We start from the raw sequence: 16,272 nt of genomic DNA on the forward strand, positions 1-16,272 counted from the left end.
GACTGGTAGACCATCCTATTCCTGCATTAAGGCTAAATTTCTACTGCATTAAGGCTTTATGGTACCGGCAACTTGGCCTCTATTGTGCGACTTTATCGCCACTCACAGAACGATTACACGCTTAGCCTTGCCTCACCCAGCCCTCATCTTGATCCCTGGAGCCTTCTGCGCCGCCATTCCCAGCTTGCAAATTATTTAGGATATTCGGTTACCTTGATGCTCACTGTTTGCTGCTTGCCTTCATCATCTCATAGAAGAATAGGCCCGATGTGGCCTGTCGCCGATTTTTGTAACTTGTTTAGAGGAAATCTGAAAACTGGTTCTTTGACCGGATTTGTTCATGACTGACGTTGGTTTGTATTAGTTACTTGACATCTACCAGATCCGTAGAGTGTTAGCCGTTTCAAGTCTAAGCAGGACATTTTGCTGCTTTAAAGATGGCCTTAATTTTCCACCTTCTCTTCGACTTTCTCCCAATTTTCTAACCATCGACATAGAGCCCAGTACCTATGGCTCTAGAGCCACCATCTCCATCGTGCCATCCCCTTATCATGCTATCTTTTTAATGGTGGTTTAAGTCAATGGAAATGGTGGTTATAGTCATCCCGGTCGCCATAGTTACACCAATGAGCAGCAGTCACTCGAATGCTAACTAAGCCATCTCAGTTTATGTTACTGCATATGAATGTCTCGCATACATTTCCCTATGTTGTTATTAATTCGCTTTGATTGAAGCGTGGCTTTGAACTATATATAGATTATTGTTCGAATAGATACATGTGTTTTGTGTATGTAATATATGTCGATACTATTACTATTTTAACGCATCTACTGCATAGATATTAATTATTTGTATGCACCACATTTCTTATAAGTCCTTCAGTCTTATCCATCTGTGATTGCCTAAACCATTTAAGTTAAAAACCAAGAATTCCAAAGCAAAGAAAATGTCAAGTAGATTCATCAAACCTTCATTGAAAACGTATTGAAGATTAGCTCCATAATTTTACTTTTTTAAATTGATGGGGCTCATCTCCAAAACATTTTCTATAAAGAAATGAATGAATTTACTTGTCGTTGTCTCTGCCTTTAAATTCTTAGCGGAGAAACAGAAAATTCTGCTTTTAAATTCTTACTTGTGATTGAAGCGAACTAAAGCTATAAGTACTTATAACTTGAAATATGATGACCGTAACATAACAGCAGTGGAATTAATATTTATGAGGATAATAGTGATTGTTTACTCCTTCAGACCTGGTCATTATGACGTCCTATACAAGGCTGACATAGCCAATGGGGCTCCAGATGACGTCTCTGCTCAGTCTTAGGTACGTGCAAGAGATATACGTCTCTGTACAGTTAAATTTAAGCTCGAGAGATATATGTCCTTGCTCAGTCTAAGATGATGTTGGTGCAAGTAAGATTAGTAATTTTAGTAGTTCCGCGATTCATAGAATTTTATGTTGCCATGCCAATGGTTTTTCATTCATTGCCCAGGTTTATTTTAAAAAATGTACTACAAGTCTAACTTAATTGCTAAGTCCCAAATAAATGCGAATTACCTTAATAGATTTTCGGCGTTGACTTGATTGCACGATAAAAAACATATGTTGCCGGACACGGGAGAGAACTTCATCAACCATCCCGAATTTGAAATAATTGACTGATGTTGATTATTTTACTGAGATCTTTGTAACTGCAAACGTCTGCAGCTCAAAATAAACTCGTCTGCAAGTTTCTCTGTTCAAATTTTGTTTGTTGTTAGGAGAGAAGGAATTATTTCAGCATAAGTATTGAAATTATTGTGTATCTAAGCATGGAATATTGTGTGGGCATAATATGTGTATGTTGTACTGATGATTTGCTAATCCATGTCTAGGTTCTTGCCATTTGGAGATGACTTCAGTGAATTTGGTGGCTGAGGCTACTGCTGAGGTCAGCGCTGGTGCTGCTGAGGTCAGCGCTGGTGCTGCTGAGGTCAGCGCTGGTGCTGCTGAGGTCAGCGCTGGTGCTGCTGAGGTCACCGCTGGTGCTGCTGAGGTCACCACTGGTGCTGCTGAGGTCAGCGCTGGTGCTGCTGCTTTGGGTGGCGACTTTCATCGTTGTTAAAAATTTTGAGAATTTTTAGTGTAAATTGTGCGGCTGGTTTTGTCTGTTCTCATTTGACAAGATTTTCATCTGCTAGAAGCCTCTGTGCGCCAGGCTGCGCTTGTCTCTCTAATTGTTTAGTATGCGTGAATGCATATTTTCATATTCATTCCTGATTAGGAATCATTGCCATGCTAGTATTTATATACATTAGAATTGATCAAATTTCTCTCCAATATACTCATCTAATATTACTTTCTCATCAGAAATTTGTATAAAAATATGCTGAGTAAAAATAACTTTCTGCTAATCAAGAGAACCGCTTATTTCATGAGCGCCTTTAGCCACAAGAAATAGGCGACTGGTGGTCCTTATGTATTCCATGCATGATCTTTTAGCTCCTAGATAATTTATTTATTGCAAAATCATTTTCATTAATTCATCGGTAAATACGTGCGACGTGTTCTTTAAGAAATATTTGCGCATGTTCATTATTCACTCCTGAAATTTGATTTAGTTTGGTTCAAGTTCTAATAAAGTTAAGTTTAGTTCAAGTTTCCCGAATTCCTGTACAGTGACATTAATTGGAATGCTTTTTCCATTGATCAACTAGCACAATATCAGGTCCTTGTGCTTCTAAATTGTAGTCTGTGCTGCTCGAAATTTTTACTTTCTCTTGACCTTAGGAAGATTTTTCTTGCAGCTTTACCACTACTTCGACCTTATAAAGTTGATACAGTAGTTTAATATTGAGCTCCTGAATTAATAACTTATTTCTAATTTAGTTCAGGTTTGAAATCGACAGGAATAAAGCAGGAGAACGTTCAGCATTCAATTGTTTCAATGCATGTTGGTAGATTAAAAATAAATACATGTGTTCTCTTGAGCTTCAATTTATTTCTAGGAACAAAAAATTTTGTAATTTATTTCTAGGAACAAAAAATTATCCACACTAAAATTTTGTTGCCTACACACAGAGAAATATGTGGGACTTTGTCCAAATAACGATGTATTTTTTGCCCTTGGCAGTCATGCTGACCAGGTATGGCGAGGCCTTAGGATGACTAAGACCGCTCTCTTGTTATGCTGTGAATAAAAAAGTGTGTCTCTGTTTGGTCAATGATCCGCTCATTTTTCCGACTGTACGGCGGTATACCTGGCCTACGGTGGCAGGCTTTAAGGTTCAATAAATGTTTTAGTTGTAGCGGAAACACAATAAATGTCTGAAAACAAATAGGAAGCATGAAAATTCCTTCCTCAATTGAACTGTATTTTTTTGGAAACTACCGTAGTATGTCATGCTGCTGAGGTGTGCTTCTGGGCATTATTCTTACTATGGAAAGTAAAGACTAATGGAAAACATTAAGATTCCGGAACATATATGTAGGTATTGCTTAAATTATAAATTTATGTTTGACTTGTACTAAACTGAACTAATAAAAGACTTGGCCCCAAATTCGTAAAATTACATAAATTTTCCCAGCTGCCGCAACAATAACATTGGGCTCGTTCGTAGGTTCCAACAATATCCTACACGAGACTACTTCTCAGCGTCGATGTAGTGGACATAATAATTAAGGTAAAGATAAGCTCTCTTGAAATAGAGTTTACTAATGAGGTCTTCCGTGAGCTGTTCATACAAATAGAATATGAAAAAAATGTAGAATATCAACAATAGTTTTTAACTTGTCGCAGCAACACAGCATTATAATTCGTGATCGAGGTATAACTTGCAAGGATGAACACATGAAACTGACTAAATTAAAAGGAATAACAATTACTAAGCAGGCTTTTCATACCATATATGGCAAAATATAACTCTGCCGATTTGAAGTAAAATATATTCGTTGGTTCAGCATGACATTGATGCTTCTTTGTAAAGTTATGGCTTTCAAAATGTAGTCCACTTAGAAGACGTTTCATTACTAAAAATATCATGATGGCTCACATCGGGATATTGAAATGGAAATGTCAATTAGACCAACTTAGATCGGCGGCCAGTTCAATTACAATTGATTTTCTCGAGCTCTCCACTGAACAGATACCATAAGTGATTTCCATATCATTATATGGTTAAATGATCATTAGTGATGAATGATTAAAAAGACGATGTTTAGAATGCGAGTAACAAAAGAATATAAGTTCATTTAAATAAAGAAGCGCCCAATAAGAAATAAAAGTTAACTTGGGTTAATAGATGCCTAGTTTATGAAGCTTGTTGAGAACGCTTGTATTTACAACGTCATTTTGGTCATAAAAATATGTTAAGTATAGTTAGCGAAAGCAACCTCTGTGTAATGCACCATAATGTAATGCACCAGGTATGGTAGAGACAGTCAAAACTCAGGCGTGTGAAATTGTATGCGTTAATGACTTTGTAATAACAATATTATATAGTGTTAATTCTTACTACAAAATACAACTTCATGGCGATAATATACGGGTATGATTTTCGAGTAAATAAATACAGCCAGGATTGGCAGATGATAAAAAGACTTCTAAGCGTCAACTGCTTACATTTCCCGATATTGTTACTTTCAAACGGGACGCAACAGCACAATTGAAAAATGTATGTGAACCAGATTCGTTATGTCATATATCCTTCCAAACTTAAAAGAGCAACAAGTTCGACAACAGGAACAACAACACTTATTCATTGATATAACTGCCCTTTGTACGGGCTCTCCTCAACTACATAGTATTTTCATCTAAGGCATCTATATCGATTTTATTTAATTCCTTACCTAAACCTTATCAATGGGGATACTAATCTTTGGAAGAGAGACGCAAGAAATTGATCAAAGTTGTCTATGAAAATGCATTAAGTCTTCTAAACGTCAATCAAAATTTAACGTAACTTTACATGAAGGTGGAAGTCTTACGTAACTGAACTATAACTCCAGTCGAGCTTTAAAGGTGAGAGAAACATGAAGAGGTATAGCAAATTAACTGCTCTGCACTGCATGGTGGCAGTTCCTTCAATGAAGACGTTCACAATTCCCTCACAATTCACAATTTTCTTAGATTCACTGTCTATTCCCTCATAATCTCCGGCTGAGACTTAACACCCACAAAACACCATGACTAAGTGAGAGCTTACGTCATAGTTGGTAGGTATAAAGTAGAAGACTTTTCACACAAAGTACAAATATAGCTTATAGAATTTCCTAGGAAGGCCACTTATTCTATATGGAGCAGCGTTATAGAAGAAGATCGAGGCTACGTTCGAAAAATACTCGTTAGTATTACACACTTCACTTATTTGCAAGTTGGTTAACCGTCAAAAAATGCGCTTTGAAATACATGCGCGAGACACAACTTGTATTAATACGAAACGTTCGTTTAGAAAACATACGTTCGAGGTCTGCAAATCTCACGCAGTAGTTACATAAACAAAACACAGTAGCCTACGAACACACGAATGTTATCATAGAGACAAGGACATGACTGCTAGCTTATCTTCAGGTAATTAGTTCTTTTATTACAGAGCTTTCCTTCACGATGATGCGGAAATGATAACAAAATTTCCTTAATGATGACTAATTAAAAAAAAAGAATGATTACATCATTGAAAAAATAACGTCACGATGATTTAATTTCCTCATTAGAACGTGGAAAATTGATATAGAGTTTTAAGTATTGAGGAAGCAATTCGTAGAAAAAACATGGAGAAACGAAAATGATTAAAAACGCTTCTAAATGCGAGCACGTGCTTATAAATTTTCATTCATTTGTCTACTGAAGACAAATTGATTCGTTGTAAAGAAAAATTTCTCAAGAAACATTTTTCATCATTCGACAGATATAAGACCGGATAAAAATGCCCCTTAGTTCACTCGGACCGGATACAAATGCCCCTTAGTTCACTCGGACCGGATACAAATGCCCCTTAGTTCACTCGAGATGGACTAATCGCTGCCGCCTTGACAGACGGAACTCGTCCTGTTTGCAGAGATGATAGTCATATTGACGATTTGTTCACAGCGTGAAAACATTTTTACTTGCTGAAACACTATTGAACATCTCGCTTCTGAAGCGGTCGTCTTTCAATTTCCATACGAGGCTTGATGAAGAAATATTTCCATAGTTTTATATCATTTTTGACAGAATAAATTGAAAGGTCAATCAGATAATAGGTATCCTCCCAAAAAAAAGTAGTGGAATAGAGTTTGGGCTCTAAAGTGAAGTACGCGTTCATGTAGCAAAAAATAATAGTGCTACCTCACAAGAGATTTGCGCAATAATAAATGCATCAAAAAGAGTTGAGTCTACTAAAAAAATATTCTTGCTTTGTACTGAATCCTCTTACTGGGAGCCCGAATACTCATCCAACGTACCAATAAAACAACTGAACTGGAATAAAACTAAGACATAACGTATCATAATTTCATGTTCTGGGCCCATACTTTCAAAAAAAGTTAAGAGGTCGTAAGTTCATCAGCCAATCATTGACGGCCTTTCAAGCAAAATCCACCAATCATAGACAAGAAAATAGAGCGTAAGTACTTACGTTCACTTAGCGAGTTTTGAAAGTATGGTCCCAGAACAATAGAGTTTACTGAGGAGAAAAGGAGAGTGATGTTTTTTTTGTATGAATTTATCATTCATATAGTTAATCGATATCGAAAGATAATACAGGTTTAGATGCGGACCACTCACCGTGAATTATTCAATTAGAGTGAAATGAGATATTTGAGGTTTCACTAATCGTTCAGAGCGAGAAAAAACCGAATAATTAATAAAAAATCAGCTTCAGTTTTCACTTTTTCAAATAGCATTCTAAATTCATCGAATAAAATTTTATTATTTAAAATGAGGTTTTTAAATAACTAAGGCACGGAAATAATAGGTTTGAACGATGATTGAAAACAATCACAAAAAAATTGAATGAATTAATATTTTGCTCAGTTACTTCATCAAAAAGAATTTTTATTCCAGTTATAAGACGCTTAAGCTTGGGCCACTTAACGCAAATTTTCAAAATATTTTCTTCCAGCATTACACATGATTCTATAAATTGTTCATAACCATGACCGCTTCACAGTATAATTGACTCAACCTAAATGCCCGGTATGTACAAACAAATTTTAAATATTTAAAGCAAACATGTCAATCATTTAAAGCTTCATTTGTCAATCACTTGAATTATCTCATCGATCAGCAGAAATTAGTATCGGACACATTTAAGGAAAATCTGTTTGAAGTTTGAACACAGCGTGGCTATAACCATTAGAACACCTACCACGTTAGCACGACTGTGGTTTAATACTTCTCATATCTTTCTTATGACCTAAAACTACTTGTTTTTGTTGTCTAATCCTACTATTCATAAACAGATCATTCAATTATTGCTGAAAATCCTATCTAAGCTTAGGGCTGTTCTTATACAAAATTAGTTTGCCGCATGAAATAATAGCTAAAATATTCAAACTGTCAGATCGGGAGCATCCATCAGAAGTGGTGATAACGTTAAATTTCGATGCGGATTGTTAAAGCGTAAATATCGCTAGTGAATACTGAAGATGGTAGTTACCGTTAGTATTATTATTATTATACCACTGTTGGAGACTACAATATTTAAGCAAGACTTAAAAATGAGTATCAGATGTTGGCAATTTCAAAAGTAAAACCTCAAAAAAGAAAAATCCTGATTATTTTGCGACAGATTTTTCTCTGTGCCATAATGTCCAACTGTGGCGAGGGTACGTGGTGAAAATTATTGTCCTAAAGATAAAATCGTCAAGATATTTCTTTAATAACATACGATAAAGTACATACACTGCTGTATCAAACACATCTAGCGAACGAACATCAAAATTAACCGTCAACTTCAATCCATTCATTCATCAGCCATTCAAAAATTCAAAAATGTCTCAGAATGAATCTGTCCATCAACAAAACCAAGAACATATTCACCTACTATTTAATGACTTTTCTAACATTCTGGACTAAAATTTACAACAAATAATGCAATAATACTTGTTGTCAACAACAATGCTAGTTCTGTTTTCACGACTCAAACTAGTAGACGAGACTTCTATCAGCAATACTCTAGCAATACTCAGCACAAATCTATACACGCACAGGAGACGAAGTATAGAAACTCGACGATAGAATTATAGCAAGGCAGACGATCACGAGGGATGGGAAGTCTAACAATTGTGTTCTATAGCTATTTAGATACGCTTTACATGATATTTTTGGATCTTTTCCCAAAAAGCGACTGACTTCAGACTTCAGCATATTCATGCCACTAAAAATTCAAGTGTTCACACTTCTAACGGCTGATTGAAGCCTGGACAGTTCAATGGCTGTCGGCCCAAGTACTGAAAAAATTTATTGAGGAAGAAGGAAATGCAAAGGAAATTCAGGCATTGATTCGTAAAAAATTTCTCGCGCTGATAAAATTTTTTTTTATCACTTTGTCAAAAATTTCTCCAATAGCAGAACAATGTTAACAAGATTAACTCACTCATAGCCTCAAAATAAAATTTTGGAAAATATGCATTTTTCGTAGTAGAGAGAATTGATTATTCATACAGAAAATTATGCAGAATGAGCCATTTTTTTTAAATATCAAATGCACGAAAATCAACAAAAAGAATAATTATAATCAACGTACAGAACATTTTTTCGACTTAGTGCTTGAAAATGATTGATGATGATTCTAAAAACTGAATTTATTATAATACTGAATAAGCCAAATGAGTTCATATTTCTTCAAGATTTATCAATAAAGTTTAAAGTTCTACACGGAATAATCGATGTCAAGAACTTAAGACGAAAAGCCTAATCGATGTCAGAAGCTTGCAACGAAAAGCCTAATCGATGTCAGGCTTGCAACCAAAAGCCTAATCGCTGTCAGGAGCTTGCAACCAAAAGCCTAATCGATGTCAGGAGCTTGCAACCAAAAGCCTAATCGATGTCAGGAGCTTGCAACCAAAAGCCTAATCGATGTCAGGCTTGCAACCAAAAGCCTAATCGATGTCAGGAGCTTGCAACCAAAAGCCTAATCGATGTCAGGAGCTTGCAACCAAAAGCCTAATCGATGTCAGGNTTCTGAGCCTACTTGAAATTAAAGTAGCAAAAAAGCGAAATTTTGCTTCTAGACTAATAATATTAATTCGCAGTTCTCGTACTTTACTATTCTATTTGTAGTCCTGGCTTCTAATACAATGGGAACGACGAATCTTTATTGTTGACTTGTAGGATGTAGGGTTTTAGAAATGCATGTTCAATCCGGGCTTACAGTTTGTAGGAAGCATGTACATAATTTTTTCACATAGAATAATTAAAAAACATTTCAGAAAAAAAATGTCAATAACACTGCTAGATGCATCACATGACTAAGATAGTTTGTATAAATTCGAAAAATTGCTTTTGCTAAAACAATTTATGCACAGTCCTGAATTATGTTCACTTATGTCGGATATTTCGTACGAGTAGTTGTACGATGATGGATCATATGTAAACAGTTGTAAATCTAATCACAGCTCTCTGATCAATTGCCAAGAAACAATCTTGTAGCATTCAAAAGCCGTGCAAATTCCTCCTTATATAAATTTTGATTTTCATGGATGAAGATCTTACAAAGAAGGATTTTAAAATATACAAGTAGTATGGTTTACAATAACCATCAGGTCTTAAACAAAAATGACCCAAGTAACTCGACTCGATGTCATTCTATGTCATTTCATTAACAATTACGCTGCAGACAAGCAAATATATTAGATAAACGATTTGAAATTTAGATTTTTAACTTTCCATCTTTCTCAGCTATGTCAGGGGAATATTATTCAATTATTCTGCACGTCTGCAGACCTTCTTTATCTAACATAAATCTTTAATGTGAACATGGTAAAAAAATTGATTCTAGCTTCGCATTTAGGATGAGCCATCTACAAAACCTGTTAAATATCGATTTCATTAGACAATTTTTGAGAATTTTTATGATATGGAAATAAAATTTCGACGGCCATGAAATTAATGATGGTAAATATTGTCTGACGAAGAAGAGTTTGCGAAGAAAAAGGCAGAAAAGTGTGCACAGCTGCGTTGAATTTATCGCGGTTAGCTTATCCCATAAGAAATCAGTACATTCATAGGCTGTTTACTATCCATTCCCGCGGTCGCTTTTGTTAATAGTGAGAAAGATGCTGGCACCAAAAAATACATTCGTAGCGTTAGCGGCGGCAGGAAGCGACAATCAAAGGGCACTGAAGGTACAAAATCAACGTATGTAAAAAGTATTGTTCTTAAAGTAAGAAAGATAAAGAGAGGTAAAAAGATTATTAAAATAGGTTTAAAAATACGATGCAAGTGCCTGGTGTTTTTGCAGTAAAATTTGGTTAGGGCATTAAAATTAAAACCTTGGCCTCACTGCCTACCGAAAACATCACATCCATGAAATTAAGCTCGAATACCGTAATCTCTAACATAGACAGAGTGAATAACAAAATGTGTAACAAAAATATCGTGAATAGTGAGATCGGCTGGTGCCATTTGAGATTATTGCAGTGGGCTTTCCTCAGTTTTTTTACTTGCCCCTTCCGAGGAATAACTATTTATATAGAGCGAAAAACACACTAAACACGTATACTGCCCCTAGGATTCAGGCAGGGAGGATTCTTCGTCTTTCACATCCGTTCTCACTTCTGGGGAAGCGCAGGATTCTGTTGTTGGATTTTCCACACTTGATTTCCTACTGGAAGATTGGCACTTATCTCGCTTAACTTGTGATTCTAAAGCCCCAGAGCTACTCTGAGGCATTTCTCTTAAACTACAAAACTCAGCAATTGAAGTTGGCGCTTTCTTTGATATTTTAGACTTGCGGTTGGTCATACTATCAGATTCTGATTTAGAGCCACTGTAATGACTGGAGCAACTCGCTCTTGGTTCTTCTCCATAAGGGGAAGATGCGGACCTCTGCAAGGCTCGTTCCAATTTACTACCGACATTTTTCACACCTTCGTCAATGGCATCAAGTCCCGGTGGAGGAGTCAACGTTGACGTGTTGTCACTACTTTGTACCGAAAGTTGAAGAAAAGAAGCATCAGAAAAAGTAGGAATGCGGAAAGTAGCAAAGTTTGTTGAGGCGTCACAGTTAGACGAGTTATCACAGGGAGTAGGAAGTTCACTAGAATAAAGGTTATTTGTAGAAGGTACATCACCACTGCCAAGCTGCAGTTCAGGATGCTCTTTGTAGGAAGGATCACTTGGGGAAGGCAAGAAGTCCTCTTGGTCATCTAGTTCGCCCTCGATGGTGTAATCACTGTTAGAACCGAGGGTATCATCGTCATCATCTCTGTGTATTTGAATATTGGTCGGGGCCTTTTTAGGAGCAGCATCAGAATCAGAAGGAGTATTAGAAGATGGCGTGGCGCGAGGAAAAAGTGACGGAGATTGTCCTCTTGGTAGTGAGGGCAAGTCGTCGTCGCCACTAGAACAGAGTGAACACGAAGTGGAATCCATATCAAGATGACCGCCGAGCTCTGGAACCTTGTCAAGACTCGTCATCAAAGTGGCCACCATCGAGTCTTCGCGACTGATCTTTCTTTTGACGATGAAGGCTCCTGCGCTCTTTCTACTAGACGTACACCATCTCAGTTGCTTAAATGCGCGCTGCGAAAGAGGACTAGCGTTACCTCTACTCATTTCACCCGCTTTACTTTGATTATCAATTTTACTTGGTGATGGGGAATCTCTTTGTTTGCTTGGAGAGCTTGGTTTTCTATCAGTGGGTGGGCGTGGTGATTCGGGGGAATATCCAGTAGTTTGGGCATCTATGGAAGTTCCCGAACTAGAATCTCCGAATGTAAATCTTGTGATGGGGCCTAAGACGGTGGTTGATCGTGGTGATATTTGGGAAAGAGATAATGAAGGTGACGATGGAGGTGATACAGAAGCTGCCGCCACAAGAGGGGAGGGCGGTACTTTTCTCTCACTTCTAGGCGAGTTAATGAATGAAACCGTGGCAGTCGCAATGGAGGACAAAACTATCGGAGACATGGATCGTGGTGATGAATTAGCTGGTGAAGAAGTGGGTGACGCAACACGCACATTTTCTCCAGGGGGTGGAGGTTTCGAGGACCTCAGAGACGTTCGAAGATCAGTTATCGAAATCTTATGTTCGGGATCCTCCGGGGACGGTTTTTTCAAGTTTGGATCATTATGAGTTGATTTCAAGTGTGAAGGAAATTCTTTAGCATCTTTACTAGTTGGATCTCCATTGCAGCCATTGATGTTGATACTGGGAACTTTGGCTTGTAATTCAGAAATGGTCACAATCGGCGAGGGTTCTGGAACGAAGATGAATAAAAAAATCAGCCGAACAAAATGATATCAACTCGAGTCATTATATGCCCGCTCAAGTGTAATAAAATTTTAAATTTCTCACCTCTTATCCGCGGAATTCCAGGATCGGATCCACGATGTCCTCTGAATATGAAGTTGTCGGGCAACGATGACATTTTGCCCAGCGGCTTATGGAAGAACTGGCCTGCCAAGCCATGCGCCCCCAGGCCTCTGATGCCGATGCCTCCCTTCAACATGATCGAGCTCACGCCGCCCTTGGTGGTGAGGCCAAAGCCTTTGGCCAAACTCCGGTTCTGCGCCACTTCATTTATGATCTGCAGTGAAGACGTGATTAAATAAACCGTTTGTTTTACTCTTTAGATTATGACTAAATTGAATACTTGAGGCTTTTAATAATAATTCAGAGGAACTTGGAAATGACAGAGCGTGTCATTTACATGGATTAATGAAAATTTGTGGCTTTCTTTTTTGATCTGGAAGGAAGAATTGATCAGACAGCACATCTTATTCATTGCTGGTTGAATGGATAGCTATGCCCCTTAATTTGAACAGAATAAATGAGAGGGTGAATGACTACACGAATTTTTGATTGCTATTATGGAAATTACTATAAAAATATAATATGCCTGCGCGGCGTTCTGATATAGGCGCGTGCAGTAGAGCATTGAAGTGACTTTACAAATATAGTTTAGATTTATCTCAAACTTAATTTTTATTCCGAATTCACGATTACTCAGGTTGAAGCACTTTGGACGCATTTCTTTAGATCTTCATGATGTATGCTTTCTAGTTCTTTCTTAATATCGGGACACGCGTTCATTTAGGTGTTCATAATATGACATTTGTTTTAATTTTTTTGTAATAATGAGAAACGTACGGAAGGCTTTCAGAATATGATGGTAATTTCTGAGCATATTTGGGCAAAGCCCCTACTTACTTTGGCGGTGGTGGAGACTCGGGAAAGCTTATGGTTCGCAAGGGTCTCTTGAAGTTCATTTATTTCCTCTTCTTCTAGCGCCAATTGACGCTCTATCTCCACTTCGAGATTGTATTCGTCTTCCATCTGAAAATAATGAGAGCAAATCAGCAAAAATGCTTCATCGCCTGAAGATATTTGAATGTTAGGAGTAAAGTCCGTAGACTTAACACATATGTTATTGACGAGTGGCGGATAAAAGCTTGAAAATTTTTAATGAATAAAAATATCGTTCATGTAATTAAAATGAATACAAAAATTCTGAAAAAATGCATCGAAATGCATGCTATATCGCTGAAAAAAATAATAAAACATTCAGGTTATTAAATAAGAGATTATTCGTTTTGGCTTGTGTTTGTGAATTGCTAGATTGTAGAAAGTTCTCTAAAATTTAGATGAGTTTTATGAAAAGGAAAAATCCGATAAGGTGGATATATATTTATTAAGGTTTTTTTATTAGCACCGTTTATTAAAGTGTTCAGCCAATGGAACATGGCCAGTTGGTAACAAATTTAAGTCGTTACTAATATTATCATAATAGAGTAAACGATCCAGCAACTTCGAATCAAATATTTAAAAGACATGAATTTTGCTTTATTCGGAAAAGAATTTGTACAGTTGCGCATCGTTTATTTATCAAGGCATGGTGATCATTATGATGAAATATAATTTAATGCCAGAAGGGAATTTCTCGTGCCGAATTAACTGTCCAATAAAACCATAGTTAGTTTCATCGCTAAAATTTTATGATATTCTCTGGATGAGATTGTGCATGGCGGGCAAGTGTTAGACATTTTAGGTCTTCATGAGTCATACAATAACTGGAAAAATTCACATGACAGGACTTGTAGAGAAAATCCTATCCTATCCGGAAAATCCTATCCGGAATACACACAATGAATATTCTGGCGTTTGAAAAGTATCGAGAAACGTGCAAACAAAGTGATTGAAAGGTAAAAAGCTTAAACATGAAGCGTTGAAAGGTATCGAGAAAGATGCTAACACAAAGTATTTGAAAGTTATAGAGAAAAATGTCGACATAAAGCATATTAAAGGTATCGAGGAAGGTGCTACAGCAAGCGTTTGAAATGTAACAAAGAAGTTATCACAAAGCGTTTTGAAAGGTACCTAGAAAAAAAACAAGGTCTTTGAAAGGTAACTATGAAAGTAAACACAAAGCATCTGGAAGGTAACGTGGAAAGTAGAAAGAGAGCGTTTAAAAGGTAAAAAAGAAGGTGTGTGAAGACATAAAGCTCTTGAAGGATAACATTGAAAGTAAACACAAAGACTTTGAAAGGTAAGATATATACAAGAGTTTGTTACAGTACCCGCTTAAGAGCAGCAGTAAAGAAAAAGGTGTGTGTAGATACAAAGCTCTTGAAGGCTAACATTGAAAGTAAAGACAAAAACTTTGAAAGGTAATATATACACAAGAGTTTGTTACAGTACCCGCTTGAGAGCAGCAGTAAAGAAAAAGGTGTGTGTAGATACAAAGCTCTTGAAGGCTAACATTGAAAGTAAAGACAAAAACTTTGAAAGGTAAGGTATACACAAGAGTTTGTTACAGTACCCGCTTGAGAGCAGCTGCTTCCATGGCCTCTTCCTCCTCCTGTGGGCATTGCGGGGAGTCACTATTTTGCTTCACAAGCGTTCACTATTTTATGATGAACTGATAAATAATTCACGGATAAATAACAAAAGAAATGCCCTGTAATATTGCCTCATAAGTGATATTCAATTTATAGATGAAAATCTGTACTTCGTTAAGCGATTGTTAATTTCATTATCGGAGTATATTTATTATTTAATAAAAAAATGATGAAGACTCTGCTACGTATTATTGGAATTCGATATAAATAAATTTATTAACGTATTTGTTATATTGTTTACAGATATTATTATTATCAAAATGAAAAAAATTTAAAAGAAAAAATTTAAATTCTTTTAAAGAACAAGAAATAATTAGAATAAAAAAATTACATTCAATTAGACAATAAAATGGAATTCCACTATTGTTGCCGTAGTTATGATATTTGAAGGCTATTTTAGACAGCAAGTTTGACGAAAAACCACTAGTTATTATTTTTATGTTCACGGCTATTTCCAGTTAATTTCTATTTTATCTTTAATTCTGTTAATTTTGTGCTGAAATAAGCACTTCCAGTACATGGACTACAACTGTTAGAGAAATGAATGACTGCCATGGAGCTACTGGCCGTTCAAAGCTGGTTATGAAAGCGTACGTGTGATGAAGGTGTACATGTGATGAAGGTGTACGTGTGATGAAGGTGTACGTGTGATGAAGGTGTACATGTGATGTAGGTGTACATGTGATGAATGTTATTTGATGAAGGTGTACATGCGATGAAGGTGTACATGTGATGTAGGTGTACGTGTGATGAAGGTGTACATGTGATGAAGGTGTACATGTGATGAAGGTTATTTGATGAAGGTGTACATGTGATGAAGTTGTACATGTGATGAAGTTGTACATGTGATGAGGGTGTACATGTGATGTAGGTGTACATGTGATGAAGGTGCACATGTGATGGTAAGGTGTACATGTGATGAAGGTGTACATGTGATGAAGGTGTACATGTGATGAAGGTGTACATGTGATGAAGGTATACATGTGATGAAGGTGTACATATGATAAAAGCGTACATGTGCAATGAGGAAAACTACGTGGCAAAACATTTTATTACTTGCTATTCCTATTTAAGGTGCAATTTCGAGCTGAACAAGTACGTGTAAGGTGTACAAGTAAGGTTAATTCAAGTGCCCTTCTCATATTACTACTAGCCTTATTTACTGATTAAATTTGACTAGAATTAGTAAAATTGAATAACTAGTCGTAATACTACATAGGTTTAATTGAACAAATTCACGCACAA

At 36.6% G+C, this 16,272-nt stretch overlaps 1 protein-coding gene and 1 long non-coding RNA gene across 2 annotated transcripts in view; one reads left to right on the forward strand and one right to left on the reverse strand.

Annotated features, from left to right (window-relative positions):
* Nucleotides 1-1,255: 1,255 nt before the first annotated feature.
* On the forward strand, nucleotides 1,256-2,974 carry LOC108681398. Its single transcript, XR_001931496.2, has 2 exons — nucleotides 1,256-1,328; nucleotides 1,880-2,974. It is a non-coding gene; the product is annotated as an uncharacterized LOC108681398 (long non-coding RNA).
* A 6,177-nt stretch (nucleotides 2,975-9,151) lies between these two features.
* The window catches only part of LOC108681395 (voltage-dependent T-type calcium channel subunit alpha-1G), a 95,841-nt gene continuing 88,720 nt past the window's right edge, over nucleotides 9,152-16,272 (reverse strand). The window contains exons 29-32 of the mRNA XM_047882876.1: nucleotides 14,949-14,987; nucleotides 13,340-13,465; nucleotides 12,485-12,716; nucleotides 9,152-12,386 (exon numbers count right to left, since the gene is read on the reverse strand). Of these exons, the coding sequence (XP_047738832.1) occupies nucleotides 10,693-12,386; nucleotides 12,485-12,716; nucleotides 13,340-13,465; nucleotides 14,949-14,987 (2,091 nt within the window). The 3' untranslated portion in view covers nucleotides 9,152-10,692. The remainder of the gene's footprint in view (nucleotides 12,387-12,484; nucleotides 12,717-13,339; nucleotides 13,466-14,948; nucleotides 14,988-16,272) is intronic.

This window comes from Hyalella azteca, unplaced genomic scaffold (genome assembly GCF_000764305.2).
Source record: "Hyalella azteca isolate HAZT.00-mixed unplaced genomic scaffold, Hazt_2.0.2 contig11500, whole genome shotgun sequence".
Lineage (NCBI taxonomy): Eukaryota > Metazoa > Arthropoda > Malacostraca > Amphipoda > Hyalellidae > Hyalella > Hyalella azteca.